We start from the raw sequence: 15,968 nt of genomic DNA, 5'->3' as shown, positions 1-15,968 counted from the left end.
TCTGTCCATAAGGTTTTCTTGGGGAATATAAATATGTAAGATGATTTGAATGTACACATTTATGTTAATAGCCCTTAACTAAATGTTTTATTATTTTCACCAAGGTTACAACTCTTTTAAACTGTGATCCATTCAGTAACATATTTACTTATGACAGGATTTACAGAATAATTTTGATATTGACTCCTTTAAATAATTCAATAGCAACACACTCTGGGGAAAAGGAATGAAAGGGCAGGGGGAAAGATTTTTACCAGATGAACGCAGGGAGGGTCAGCAGAGGTCACAAGAAGATGCTGCTGTTTCAAGTTATTTCCGTGTTGGGTGTATGATTCACTCTGGCAAGTCCTCAACCTGTTCTGTTTTTTTTTTTAATTTAATTTTTATTTTATACTGGAGTATAGTTGGTTTACAATATTGTGTTAGTTTCAGGTGTACAGCAAAGTGATTCAGTTATACATATCTCCATTTCTTTTCCCATTTAGGTTACTACAGAGTACTGAGTAGAGTTTCCTGTGCTATACAGTAGGTCCTCGTTGATTATCTGTTTTACATATAGTGATGTTTATACGCCTCACCCCATTCTGTATCAGTGGTGTATACAGGCTGAGAAGCTAAGGTCTTTGGGCTGAGTGGATATTTCTGACCCATCAATGCCACATTTCCTTTCAAGACTTCATTCTTCATCTTTTTTTTTTTTTTTTTTTTTTTTTTTTTTTTTGCGGTACATGGGCCTCTCACTGTTGTGGCCTCTCCCGTTGCGGAGCACAGGCTCCGGACGCGCAGGCTCAGCGGCCACGGCTCACGGGCCCAGCCGCTCCGCGGCATGTGGGATCCTCCCGGACCGGGGCACGAACCCGCGTCCCCTGCATCGGCAGGCGGACTCTCAACCACTGCGCCACCAGGGAAGCCCAATTCTTCATCATTTAGTGCTTTTCCAAATGTAATGGTTTCAGAGAAAGCATCAAGGATAAGATTCTTATTACTGGCATCATCTTTGGTTCCTTTTATTTTAACACTGACTGGCAGTTTTGAGGTCAGCAAATAAATCTATTTTTTTCCACTCTGAAAGGATTACTTTTCTCTCATGAAAAACTTTGAAATATGTTAACATTAGTACTTACTCTTAATTTTTCCCTGTTAGTAATAATTCATCTGAAGGATTCCTTTATTTTGTCACATTATTGTACTGCATAATGTTCTAAAGAAAATAACTTCACATGGGCAATTCTGGAATTTTATAGTTTTTTTCTGCTAATTTCCTCTTATTAAAGTAATGAGTGAATCATCCATTATAAGATTTTGAAACCAGATTAATTATTTGAAGGGACACTTTTTTTTTTTTTTTTTTGCGGTACGCGGGCCTCTCACTGTTGTGGCCTCTCCCGTTGCAGAGCACAGGCTCCAGACGCGCAGGCTCAGCGGCCATGGCTCACGGGCCCAGCCGCTCCGCGGCATGTGGCATCTTCCCAGACCGGGGCACAAACCCGTGTCCCCATGCATCGGCAGGCGGACTCTCAACCACTGCGCCACCAGGGAAGCCCGAAGGGACACTTTTTGAAACCATGAGTACTTTGTTGACTTAAATATTTTCTTTCCTCTATTTTGTAGGTAATTTGAAGAAGGGAGAGTATGATTCAGATACTTTATAAGCAACTGGGAGGGAATTAAAACCATATGTGAGTGGATCCTAGCATTGACTTCCCTCCCCAACCAGAGGCAGGGCCCACCTGCATCTCTTTTTCCTTCTCTGATTATGATAAACACTAAACCCAACAATCCATAGAATGGAATGAACTTCTTCCATCCTTTCTTCACTGATGCTGTTTGAATCCTTCCTACCTCTTAGACCTACACACATAGACCCACACTTGCAGTGTCTGCCTTACCTGTCACTTCTGTACCTGAGGGCTCATCTGCCTACCTTGTGTGGTTTGACCCTGAGCACTCACTGAATAGCTTCATCAGACTCAAACACGTGCCTCCCTGTCCCATGTGTATGTTCACCTGATTCTTTCAGGTGTGTCTGCTACTTAGAAGTGGGCTTGTCCCATCGTATCATAGACTTCTTTTGTTTGAATGAAGTCCCCTTTCTGGCCCTTCCTGGTCAACCCAGTTTTGTAGCTTCCCCATGCTCCTGCAAGATACCTCCTCCAGTGGAAGCCAGATAGGAGGTTCTGGAAAATTAACAATCATAGCAATTCAAATATTCTCCCTCCAATATTAAACATGCACAACTGAAAACTTGAAATGACTATTGAATGTACTCAGGAACTATATAGCGCAGAGAGGCTTTTATGTTTCACTGGAGAGAGAGCCTAGAAGGAGAGCAAAGAAAGAGTTATTGTGGGGAGCAGGAAATTCAGATGGAAAATACTCTAAATCCTCATCTCATCTTCAGCGAAGGTGGTAAAGTTGTACATGGAAAAAAGAGTTGTTCCTTCTTAAAATTGGGAGAGGGGAAAACCTATGATGGGAAAATTAAGCCAGAAGATTTCCTAAGTGATGTAAAGTGAAGATAACTATTGAAGATAATATGGGAAGATTGAACACTAGCTTTGCAGGGTGGATATTTGGAGGATATGCACTAATTCACTCTAGATGGTTTTTACAGCCCTCATTCCTTCTGATTTCCCAGTGTCAGTGCCATTCTGGGTGTTTACTGTTAATATCAACCCAGCTTGTAGATCAGTTCTTGGAACATGGTTAAGTGCTAGATAAATGTGTTCATCATCGTCATCATTATCATCACCACATCTCTGTACTTTCAAGAATTGGGTTTTTAAAAAAATATTCAGGTCAGTTTTAAGTAAGCAGAGTCAGTATGAGAAAGGTCTTTTATATACACATTTTATAAAGAGAGAACCCCTGATTAGCTAAAGCTATTAAATATGAAAAAGTATTATTGTTCGAGTATTAGTTTGAAGTTATGGTAAAGGGAGAACTGTAAGTTTTCAAGATGATTTATTCAAGGAAAGATAGATCTGACTTTGCCTATTTTAGCCAAATAATTTTTTTATTGAAGTATGTTTGCTGTACAATATTATGTAAGTTACAGGTGTACAATATAGTGATTGACAATTTTTAAAGGTTATACTCCATTTGTAGTTATTATAAAATATTAGCTATATTCCCTGTGTTGTACAATTTATCCTTGTAGCTTATTTTATACCTAATGGTTTGTATTTCTTAATCCCCTACCCCTATATTGCCCCTCCCCGCTTCCCTCTCCCCACTGGTAACCACTAGTTTGTTCTCTATATCTGTGAGTCTGCTTTTTTGTTTTATTCACTAGTTTCTTGTATTTTTCAGATTACACATAGAAGTGATATCATACACTATTTGTCTTTCTCCATCAGACTTATTTCAGTTAACATAATGCCCTCCAAGTCCATCCATGTTGCTGCAAAGGTCAAAATTGCATTCTTTTTTATGACTGAGTAGTATTCCATTGTATATATGTACCACATCTTCTTTATCCATTCATCTGTTGATGGACACATAGGTGGCTTCCAAATCTTGGCAATTCAAATTATTTATTTATTTATTTATTTATTTTGGCTGTGTTGGGTCTTCGTTGCTGCACGTGGGCTTTCTCTAGTTGCAGCGAGCAGAGGCTGCTCCTCACTGTGGTGTGCGGGCTTCTCATTGTGGTGTGCGGGCTTCTCATTGTGGTGGCTTCTCTCGTTGTGGAGCATGGGCTCTAGGCTCGTGGGCTTCAGTAGTTGTGGCGCACGCGCTTAGTTGCTCTGCAGCATGTGGGATCTTCTCGGACCAGGGATCAAACCCATGTCCCCTGCATTGGCAGGTGGATTCTTAACCACTGTGTCACGAAGGAAGTCCCAAATAATTTATTTTAAATGCAAACACACACGTGTGTGTGCAGAGATGATAGTGTTATGGTTATGGTAAAAAAACAACAACAACAATCTTTTAGTGCTACATATGTATCTACATAAAAAAGATTAGTCATGAGTTGATCATTGTTAAAGCTGGACACTGGGTACATAAAAATCATTATATTATTCTCTTTACTTTTGTATGTATTTTAAAGTTTCCATATAAAATAATTAAAACACACACACATACATACATATAACTATTGTTTGGCTTAAATAATACATGCTGCACTCACCAGACTTCTTAGCTTGAGCTGTAATTGGTACTCATCTTCTAGTGTTTTAGAGCATTTGGGACCCCAAGAAATTATCTGCGGCAAACTCCTCGTCTTACAGATGAAGCAGTTGAGTCCCTTTGCTAAACAACACATTACTCATTAAGCCTCATAATCATGTCTCCTAATGTCCTAATCCAGCTTTGCCAGTGATGTCAGGAGGAGAGCGACTAGTTACACCTCCCAGGGTGTCCCCACCCGACTTTATGGAAACACTTTTCCTCTCTTGGACAGTTCTTTCACTCAGCTTAAGTAGGGAAAGATTATAATGTAAAACTTGCTTTATTTCCATCTCTCATCACTTGATTGTGTGGCCATTTCAGTTCTAAGTGTTTGTCACCCTAAAATTTCCAAATAAATATGCCAGAAGCTGCTGTTTCAGAGACAACTTTGTAAAGCAAGGAATCGTTTGGTAAATAATCTTACCGCTGACGTATCATTTTGGGGTAGGTTTTTAAATGGAAATGAAGTTCTACATGACTCTGATGCCATCACCTGTGGCCTGAGGCTTTCTCCTTTTCCAATCAGGGTGTCCTATGGTGATGTGAATTCCTGAATGTTGTCCACTTGGCCCCAAAGAGACTAGTTCCATCTGGAAAAAGAGTCCAATTGTTGGTCTGAGACAGTTACTAGGGTTCCGTTCAATCTTGGACCAAGCAAATTGCAGAGAGGTCAGACATGGAATTTCAGGGTGAAATGCACCTCCCTCTCTACAACCTTCTCTTCTTGACTTACTTGCCTGTCTGTGGGGCTTTTGGGGGAAAGAGAGAGATGGGACAGTTATCCGGGGATCAGACTTTGTTTTTGTTTTTGTTTTTTTGCGGTACGCGGGCCTCTCATTGTTGCGGCCTCTCCCGTTGCGGAGCACAGCCTCTGGGCGCGCAGGCTCAGTGGCCATGGCTCCCGGGCCCAGCCGCTCCACGGCATGTGGTATCTTCCCGGACCGGGGCATGAACCCGTGTCCCCTGCATCGGCAGGCAGACTCTCAACCACTGCGCCACCAGGGAAGCCCCAGACTTTTATTAGATTGTTTATAACTGGATTTCTTCCTTTTTCAGATGGGTGAGTCAAACGAAGATATAGACCAAATGTTCAGCAATTTGCTGGGAGAGATGGATCTCCTGACCCAGGTAAATTCCCTTCCTTAACTTTCAAATGAGAAAAAAATGGGGTTAAATGGATGTAGGCGAAGGGTATATAGTTGTCCATTGTACTATTTTTTCACCTTCTTGTTTGACATTTTTCAAAGTAAAAAACATTAAAAGAAAAAAATGGGGTTACAGAATTTGATTTTAATATGACAAGAGCTATCTTTTTAAAAAGACTGGAAATTGACAATATTATATATTCCTGATGTAACAGTGGTAGGGGAGAAAATAAACCTTTTTTCCTGTTTATACCCTTCTGAGTTCAGTTAATTGAATGCCTGGGTCACACATACATTCTATTATGGCAATTTTCATGCTCATCGTGTTCAAATATTTAGCCAGTGGAGGAATTTTCCCCAAGCAAACCTTCTACAACCACTACCACTAAACAATTTCCCCTGCAGTTACCTTTATATAAAGACTAGTCAGCTCATCGCTTTCTGCATAAAGCACTAAAATAAGAATCATCCAGTGTTCCTCAATATGATAGGGATCTTAAAGTTTTCTACAAAGTAAATGAAGAATAATCTACGTTTTTTTAAAGTATTTATTTTAGGAAAAATAAATCAATGTTAGTTAGCATCTACTTTATATTCCGTATAAAATTCAAGAAGGTTTAGATTCTATGAAAGAAGAGACAAAATGTGAGACGACAGGCTTAGAGAAAAGGGTGCTGACTAATAACCAGGGAGTGTTAGGATGGAAGCCACATTGCTATAAATCAGAGGACCTTTTTCCTCCCACGAAGGGGGAGGGTTTAATGAACATCTGTGGTCTCTTTGTCCATTCACTCACTTCTGCTCCATAGAGGAATGATTATTCTGATTGGTCAGAGTCTGGGATTTTCATAGTTGAGTGTTGTTACTCTAATTCAAGAGTAAGAAGAGGGCCCCTCAGAGTGTCTTGGACCTGCTTTCACTGAAGGCCTTTCTGGGTTTTGATCTTTCTTTATTGCGCTCAGGTGAGTGGGGTCACAGGGTTTGCTTTGCTTCAATCACAGGCTAAAGCTGTGATTGAAGGAGTTCCTTCCTAAAACCGGTTTCCTCTCTCTCCTTTCCCTCTCTCTGTATTTTACTCAAAGCCTGTTACGTTACACATTCATGCATTCATGTTTTGTTAGAGAACTACTTCTTATTTCTGTAAGTAGCCTGGTAAATTATATTCCTGAGAAAAAAATGAGTTGGCAACCCTAATTGTGATGTTATACTTCCCAGTTATAGCATTTAAAAACCAACTAGTTAATGAATTTTTTTGTACTTTCTTCCCCTAAATTTTTTTTTCTGGTATTTGCCCCATAGTTTCTCCATCAACCTCCCCCTTTCTTGGCAATTTTTGCAAGTTCATTCCGGTTTTTAGAATGAATTCTGGAGTTGCAGTCACTTTTCCCTACATTTTATCCTTGATTCTAACTTGATTGGGTTCATTTTTTTTTTAACTTCTTCTTGATTAATTGCCTTTTTTTCCCTACGTATAACTGATGATATCTCATTAATTTATTCTCAAACCTATAATGATTGGTTTCCTTCAGAAATTTAAGACATGAACAAGGATATTACTTACCAAATCAAATTAATATCAAAGAGTGTACTCATTGTCATGAAAAAATTCACGTTTAAGAACAGGTGAAATCACTTCTCAAACTATGGATGTAAAAATATTTTTAAATATTAGCTTTTAAATCATATAAGCAGTCACTTTATCAATTAGAAAATAATGTTATTTACAAAATTAGTAACTTACTGTGGCTTAATTTCTTTTTAACACGTTTTATTAAATAAGAGTAACAGCATTAACATTTTACTGTGTAATGACAGATTGCATCCTGAAACAGCTCTTATCTTCAAGTGACTAAACAATTCCTTTCTTTGATGTCATAACTTAAATCCTTATGTAGTGTATGTGTCACAATGCTTCATTCCCGGAAATTTTTTGTTGTCTCTAAAAATGAACAACCTCATTCTCATCATTTGACCTGTTTTGTTTCAAGATGTACCTTCTAGAATAATTTTTAACTTGTCATTTTTAACTTGTCATAATTTAACTTGTCATTTTCTGTAGGAAAAAAAATCACCTAAAGCATGTTCAAGTAAGAATACAGTTTTTAGAGAACATATTTAAAGAGAATATGTATAAGCAGCAAATGATTCTTTACTTAATGATTAAATTGCACTGCAAAAATATTAGTATCATGAATAACTTTGGGGGTTGGGATCCGTTTTCACAGAGTTTAGGAGTCGACACTGTCCCTCCTCCAGAACCTAAACAGCCCAGAGCTGAATTTAACTACAGTGTGGGGTTTAAGGATTTAAATGGTGAGTATCCTTTCTTTTCTTAAGTAATTTGAAATGATAACAATGACTAAAATCTGTACACAACTGTAATCTGAAAACAAAATTTAAGGAACTTGGACATCATGACAAGTATAATTTTTAAAGTCCTGGATTTCATTCAGATTGAGTGCTGCCGTTTGGATTGAATTGAGAGGCCAAGAAGATATTTTTGCCTGTAATGAAAAGGAACACTATCCTGTATTTGCTGAAAGTCTCAAAGCTTTCTAATTTTTTTTTTTAAAAAAACAGAGTTTCTTCTTACTCCTAAGCCATTACAGGAATAAGGTACAGTAGTATAAGAAAATATTAATAAGGAAATGTCCCTTCGAGGATATTAATGAACTGCCCATTTCATAATGATTGAGAATATATGAATAGATGCTTCAAAATATATTTTAATTAATATATATTTAATATATAATATAGTATATTTGGTCTACTTGACATTTTAGTCCCCTGAAGTTTGTCATATTTTATTAACAAAAATCTCTCTTCCTACTTAGTGCATTGACAATCTTTAGCCCATGTGCTACTCAAATTACAATGAATTTTGAAGTGATTGCTTCCAAATTAATGAGAATTCACTGCAACTCTTGGAAAAGATTTTCCAAAGACTTGCAGTGCCAACCAAAAGAATAAAGAACAAAATAATAGAGAAGCCTAGTTACAGAAATCCAGAGTTCCAAGTTTTATTTCCATCACTCACTGGGTTCCTTTGTTTCTGTCATTTTCAGTAAGTTTTAGATTAAACCTTAAGGTTCGAATAACTGTATCTTGATAAATTATAGTACATCTCTTCTGATTTCCTCTTTTTCCCACCCTCTTTTCTATCTTCCGTATAAACTTATTATTTCTGTCAGTCGTTTCCACTGCAACATGGAATGATGGTAACATTCATGAAGTTTCAGAAAACCAACACACTTTTGTCAAATTATGACGTTAATAGAGAACATATACTTGCATATATGAACAGTGCAGATTTGCCTGACACACTCATAACAGCTGAATAATCAGTTCCATTAAAATTTAATCAGTAATTTACTTGTAGTAAGCTCAACTAATGCTTTCGAAGCACTTATTACCTAGTATCAAAAAATTACTGAAAATGTCAGAATCCAAGAAACCCAGCAATACATAAACATAGTCATGTTAAAAGACACTAACAAGAAACTCGTGTCATTAAGGAGACAAGACCATTAAAAAAGTACTGATATGTACTGAAAATTAAATTTGTTGGGAATTACAATAGGAATAGATTTTTTTTTCTACTGTCTTCCCTTAAAACATTGCTTAAAATGAGTCAAAAAATACTTCACCCAAAGTTATTTGGAGAGTTAACAATAAACTTCTGAACAGAATCCCCAATTCTTTATCACTCAATCCCATACCAATATGTTGAGGATTATAATTTGCTTTGGAAATTGTTACTATATGTGTTACTGTGGGAATTTTGTCCCTAAAATTTTTATAAAGGATTAAAATCATTTGCTGTGTGTCTACAGTCACAATGTAATTGATGACACTAGAAAATTAGGAATATGCTTCATTAGGTCTACACATATTTTATCTGAGATTTTTTAAATTTCACTTAATTTTATGAAAAGCTATATGCAAAACAGCGGTGGCTTAGAAGGAAAATGCTTTTTACCTGGTTAAGAGATCCAAACTTCAGTCCAAGTGCTGTACATAGAACTATTGGCATTAATGTAATATGCTACATGGTGTTTATGCTGATGATGTTTGGCAGTAAATGATTTCACCATGCTTTCTGCTCATTTGTTTCTGAGAGGGCTTCATTTCCCCTGCCCGCATTTCCTCAATCCAGTTCACGCTGCACACAGCAGCTAGAATTCTCCCCCTCATGATCACTTCCACCTTGCCCATACTTTGTTCATCACACTCACCATCCGGTGACTGCCTGATGGACAAAGTGCTGTAGCAACACGACTCACGGCCACGGCTCCCTGTATGCCACGTGCTCTAATCAGCTTTCAGGATCCCAGGTCTTATCTCCACAGTAATCTCTCACGTGGAAGAAATTCCAGTGAAAATCGTCCTCCCTCACCCTCACTCTGAAAATTCGGGTATGCCCTTTCCTTTAAGAGTTAACTCCCAGCTCACTGTTTTATGAAGTCTTTACCACTTAATCCCAATTAAAAAAATTTTTTTTCATTCCTTAACCCCCTTGGTGCTTTATTTCCTGCTATTAAATATTTATCATTAACTGCTCTTTCTGTGACGTGAGAGTTCCTATAGTTGGATGGTGTGCCCACAGAAACTCTGCCCTCACCCCAAGTCTCAAGGCGTATTAAATAAATCCCAGTTGGTGGAGACCTACTTTCTTCCAAGTATATTTATCAGTGGTGCTCTGTCTGCCCTCCAAAGACCTGGGGAGAATTTTCCAGCCTCTCCCCTCCCCTACTTTCTAAAACTCTAAGATCTTGCACGAGAATGTACAAGAATTCTCTACTTAGGCATATCATCAGGTGCTTGGAGTTGACTTTGTAGCTGGCCTGTGAGGTCCCAATGTAGGGAAGACATTCCCCCATTTTTTTTCTTTTCTCTTCTTTCTTTCTCTCTCTTTTTTTTTGGAGGGAAGTGATTTCTTTTAGCTTTTTTTTAAAGGTTTTTTAAAGTTAATTAATTCATTTTTTTGGCTGTGTTGGGTCTTCATTGCTGTGCACGGGCTTTCTTTAGTTGTGGTGAGCAGGGGCTTGTTGCGGAGCACGGGCTCTAGGTGCGCGGGCTTCAGTAGTTGTGGCGCATGGGCTTAGTCGCTTTGTGGCACGTGGGATCTTCCCGGACCAGGGATCAAACCCGTGTCCCCTGCATTGGCAGGTGGATTCTTAACCACTTCACCACCAGGGAAGTGTCAATTGAGGTTTAATTGACAAAATTGTAAGATATCTAAAGTGTACAGTGTGATGATTTGGTGTGCATATACATTGTGAAAGGATTTCCCCCATCAAGTTAGTTAACACATCCATCACCTCACCTATTCTTTTTTTTTTTAGTGAGAACATTTAAGTTCTACTCTTGCAGCAAATTTCAATTATACCATACAGTGTTATCAACTGTAGTCATCATGTTATACTTAGATCCTCAGACGTTACTCGCCTTATAACTGAAAGTTCATACCCTTTTACCAACCTCTTCCTATTTCCCCCACCCCAGCCCCTTGCAACCAGTACTCAAATGTACTCTTTAAAATGACCTTCGTTAAGTTTTTCTAGGTGCAAATTGTTGTCTTGACCATTAACGTGATTTTCCCTATCAGAGTCCTTAAATGCACTGGAAGACCAAGATTTAGATGCTCTCATGGCGGATCTGGTAGCAGACATAAGAGAAGCTGAGCAGAGGACAATCCAGGCCCAGAAAGAGTCCTCTCAGAGCCGACCTCATTCAGCATCTCTGGATATACCAAGTTTCAGTGGTGCAGCCTCTCTTGGTTACACAGCAAATGTTGCTGCACCGAGTATTAACCAATATGAGGATGACTTACCTCCTCCACCAGCTGATCCCATGTTAGACCTTCCTTTGCCACCACCCGCTCCTGAACCTCTCTCTCAGGTAAGTCCGTGGGGTCAGGACTCTTGACCTCTGCTACCCAAGATCTCTGACCTTCTTCAGAGTGGCGTTTACGTTTAAGTTTGTACGCCCAGAGCTCTGAGACTCTAAGAAACAAGAATCCCAGATGTGTTCATTGCAAAGCCAGAGTCTCCATGAAAGGACACATTGGTGTGTATAAAGGACATATTAGGGCCATATTCAGGAATCGTTATAGTTTGGCTAAAATCTGTATTTGTATGCAACTTTCCCTGATAATACTCAACCTTTTGGGGTCATGTTTTATTAACTTGGTATGAACTGTGGAAGTGATGTATACATTTCTGTGTCCCTGGTCCTAGTCCAGTACATAAAGAATAGAAGGCATTCCTTACATATTTCAGAATTGAACTAAATGGAATTTTGCTGAATTCGGCAGCCGTATTCAGTAGGGCAAAGATATCTATGTATCACGTGTAAGGTCATAGTTGGGAGGGGCGTTATGGGGTGGGTAGGTGATGAGTGCTTGATATTAATAGATTTCCGGGCAGTTCATATTGTCATTACGTGGGACGTTAACTCATCTCTCTCATCCATGCAAGAAGAGCGCTTTAAGCATTTTTCTTAGAGTAAGCCACTTTAAAAATATTTTACAGTAAGAACCTAGCTCTATTTCCTGTGGCTTCTGCATTCGTTGTACTGGGTGATGATCAGTATTCATAAATACGACCCTAGTAACCCTGAAAGTCCCTACAATGCCTTTTGAATGAACAAATATGAAATATAAATCAAATATTAAATCCTATTCATTGCTCTATTGTGTGACTATTGTATAAAAATTATTTGAAAATTGGTGATCCATATAGAACAGAGGCTCTTTTTCCCCCAATTTTATTGAGATATAATTAACATATAGTATTGTACAGATTTAAGGCATACAACATGATGATCAGATACACATATACTGAGAAATGATTACCATAGCGAGGTTAGTTAACACCTTCATCACCTCATATAATTACCTTTTTGTTGTGCATATGGTGAGAACATATAAGATCTACTCTCTAAACAAGTTTATAATACAGTACTGTTAACTGTAGTCACCACACTGTACTTTAGATCCCCAGAGCTTATTCATGTTATAACTGGAGGTTTGTACCCTTTGGCCAACATCGCCCTATTTCCTCTGTCCCCAGCCTCTGGCAACCACCATTCAACTCTCTGTTTCTATGAGTTCGGCTTTTTTAGATTCTCACATATAAGTGAGATCATACACTATTTGTCCTTCTCTGTCTGACTTATCTCATTTAGTGTAATGCCCTCAAGTTTCATCCATGTTGTCACAAACAGCATGATTTCCTTTTCTCATGGATAAATAATATTCCATTGTATATCTACACCACATCTTCTTTATCCATTCATCATCAACAGATACTGAGGTTGCTTCCATGTCTTGGCTGCTGTGAATAGTGCTGCCACGGACATGGGAGTGTAGATCTCTTCAAGATATTGATTTCATTTCCTTTGGGTAGATACCCAGGAGTGGAATTGCTGGATCATATGGTAGTTCTATTTGTAAGTTTTTGAGGAACTGCCATACTGTTTTCCGTAGCAGCTGCACCAATTTTACATTCCCACCAACAGTGCACAAAGGTTTCCATTTCTTCACTTCCTCACCAACACTTTTTTTTTTTTTTTTGCGGTACAAGGGCCTCTCACTGTTGTGGCCTCTCCCGTTGCAGAGCACAGGCTCAGGACGCGCAGGCTCAGCGGCCATGGCTCACGGGCCCAGCCGCTCCGCGGCATGTGGGATCTTCCCGGACCGGGGCACGAACCCGTATCCCCTGCATCGGCAGGCAGACTCTCAACCACTGTGCCACAAGGGAAGCCCTCGCCAACACTTTTTATCTCTTGTCTTCGATAACAGCCATTCTAAAGTGCAGAAGCTCTTAATATAGGGTCCATGAGGAAGTCAAGGAGTCTGTGGTTCCCAACTGTGTGCAAAGTCAATGCATATGTGAAGCTTTGTGGGCTTCATTGCTTTAAACATATTCCTAAAGGGGTTTGTGGCTCAAAAAATATATAAGAACTACTGGTATAAGAAGATATATGTCTGCTTTGGGCTCATAAAATATTTCCCTCTCTTTTCTGCCTGCTCATGTGTTTGTCAGTAGTTTGTTGTGTATTTTTTTGTGAATTATAAGTTTAAGTTTGATTGGGGAAGATAAGGACCCTTTAGGAATCTAATAAAAACGAAGAATCCCAGAAAACACATACTAATTCAAAAGAATGTGTATAATTTCAGGAAGTGCTCAAATCCCTTGAGATTCACCTATAGATTCCTCAGGTTAGACCCAATTTTGAGCCAAACAGAGATTTTTGCAGACTAAATATGTGAAACTCTGAGTCATCATTTCATCTTTTAAGTTACTATTCCTAAGATATAAAGGGTGACTGTCTTCTGTATCTCCAGGTTGAAGATTTCTGTTACAGTTACTTAAATTTTGAAAATCAATCATGTGAAATTTGGTGCCCTGTATAACACAGCCTTCTGTCAATATAAAGTGACTAAGACACTAACGATGGCAAGGGTACTTACTCCCTGGTGTTATTTAATGGACTGTGTTGAATGTCTTGTCATTTTACAGGAAGAAGAAGAAGCCCAAGCTAAGGCTGATAAAATTAAGCTAGCGTTGGAAAAACTGAAGGAGGCCAAGGTCAAGAAGGTAAATTATGAATCACTTTTGCATGGGGCAGTCAAATGAATGACTTTTTATTATGCTTAAGCCTAAAAAAGATTTTAATTTCAAGTGGTGCTTTCCAATGAGTTGTAGTTTTTTTAATTTAAGGACAAAGAGAAATGATTCTTTTAATGACCTCGCTTGGCTCATTTGTGATTGATAAATAGGGGACCTGTGTTAGTGTAAATATGGAGGTTTCCAAGTCTCTACCCCCAGGGCTCCCTCCCCTAAGGATGCACTCTGGCTTCTGCTCACTCTTGGGTAATGGCAGGTGGCGCCCCCTTCTGGGGGCGAGTTGGCGAGTCAACTGGGTCAGACTTCAGCTTCTAGTGGCATCACCTCATTTCCACGATGGCTTTTTTGCATTTTATATACCCCCTGAGGCAGCCCCCAGTCTGCCCTGGATGTCCAGGTTCTCTCCTGAAATACTAAATGTTCTTTTGGCTAGAGCTGTGTGTTCAAAGTTGGCGTAGGTTTTGAGTGACCTGCCTCGACCCTATTGTCCCAATAAGCCTGTCATTTGTCGTGCTTTTTCTGTAGAGCATAGGTTTTTCTGGAGACACGTATATTGTGTTATATCAGAGACACATGTATTTAAGCTCAGGAGAAGCATCTACCTAATAATAAAGTGTTAACAGTAGTTAGTTAGGTAGATTAAGAGAAAGATAAACAGTCTCACTTCGGCTCCTGAAGCATATACCGTGGCTGAGAGTCGTTAAGAACTTTTTGCTTACAGTTGGGTGAATTATTCTTTTCATACAGGGCATTAGATTTAATGTTCCTGTTTCATACAGGGCATTAGATTTTATGTACCTCTCATGGTTCCTTGAATGAAGGATTTCAGTACATGTTGATCGATATTTAATAAATATTCCTTGACTACTCCAGGATCCAGACTTCCAAGGTTCATCTATGAGAATTTTTTCAGATCATTCTGGTTCCATTCATTTCAGGCATGCATGAACCTTTTTATCATTTTTCTTCCCCATTCTCTATGCGTGATTGCATTCTACGGTCGGTTATTGAACGGATACATCCTCGGCTGCCTTCTCCCCCCTTGCCCTCACTCTGTGAACCCCTGGTTAGATCCAGCCTGGGCCTTCAGTGCTGCCTGAGCTTCCAAGTCCAGTCTCTCTCTCACGAACCTAGAAAACTACTTCCACCTTGTCCTCTCTCTGAAAATCTCCAATACCTCCTTCCTCTCCCACATTTTCTCAGCCCATTGCACTGAGAAGTAGAAGCAATCCAAAGAAAGGTTCTACAAGCTCCCAACACATTTGCCTCCCTACCCGCCTGCACTTGTGGCAGGTGGTCCATGGTCTTCCCTGCTCCTGTGCATGGACTGCCATGTTTCTAAGACCAGTCCCCCTCGTGTGATTGTCTTCCCACCTCTTTTCTTGTCCCTCCTCTGCTCAAGGATGTCCCCCCCCCACACACACAGTAAAGCCCAAATCCTCACAACGACATCAAGTCCCTGCATGATCTGGTTGCCAGCCCTCTCCCTCACCCTCCGTTCTAGCTTACTGGTCTCACTGCTGCTCCACAGATGTTCCAGGCATGCCTCTGCCTCGGGACCTTTGTGCCTTGCGGTCCCCCTGCCTGGAGAGCTCTTCCCCAGATTCCAGTGGGTTCTCTCTGTCCCTCACTAGGTCTGGTCACCTGTTCAGTGCCATGCACACACACACCCCTGACATCCCTTACCTTCCCCCTGCTTTCCTTCCTCCCCGTACAGCGTACTGTCCAGATTACTTGTTTATCCTGTTTAATGCCTACCTCCCCTCCCCACCCCCAGGGAAGCTCCTCCAGGGAGTTTTGTGTTTTCTTTACCGATGCATCCTCATCTCATAGAACAGGTGCTGGGGGTACAGAGAGGTGAACCAGTCAGGTGAGGTCCCTGCCTGTGTAGAGTTCACTTCTAGCTGGGGAGAGAAGTGCTATGAAGAAAATAAAGCCGGAAGGAGTGATACTGCCCAAGGGAATCTTTTTTGTTTTTAATTGAGGTAGCATTGGTTTATAACGTTATGTAAGT

The 15,968-nt window shown here is 39.7% G+C and overlaps 1 protein-coding gene across 1 annotated transcript in view; it reads left to right on the top strand.

Moving 5' to 3' along the window:
- APBB1IP (amyloid beta precursor protein binding family B member 1 interacting protein) overlaps positions 1-15,968 on the top strand; it is a 103,717-nt gene that overhangs the window by 38,289 nt on the left and 49,460 nt on the right. Inside the window, exons 2-5 of the mRNA XM_060121170.1 lie at positions 5,233-5,304; positions 7,547-7,634; positions 10,930-11,222; positions 13,847-13,924. Coding sequence (XP_059977153.1) covers positions 5,233-5,304; positions 7,547-7,634; positions 10,930-11,222; positions 13,847-13,924 — 531 coding nt within the window. The remainder of the gene's footprint in view (positions 1-5,232; positions 5,305-7,546; positions 7,635-10,929; positions 11,223-13,846; positions 13,925-15,968) is intronic.

The sequence above is a fragment of the Lagenorhynchus albirostris genome, chromosome 1 (genome assembly GCF_949774975.1).
Source record: "Lagenorhynchus albirostris chromosome 1, mLagAlb1.1, whole genome shotgun sequence".
NCBI classification, from domain to species: Eukaryota; Metazoa; Chordata; class Mammalia; order Artiodactyla; family Delphinidae; genus Lagenorhynchus; species Lagenorhynchus albirostris.
Note: the sequence above shows the minus strand (reverse complement) of the source record. Positions and strands in the feature narration are given on the sequence as shown.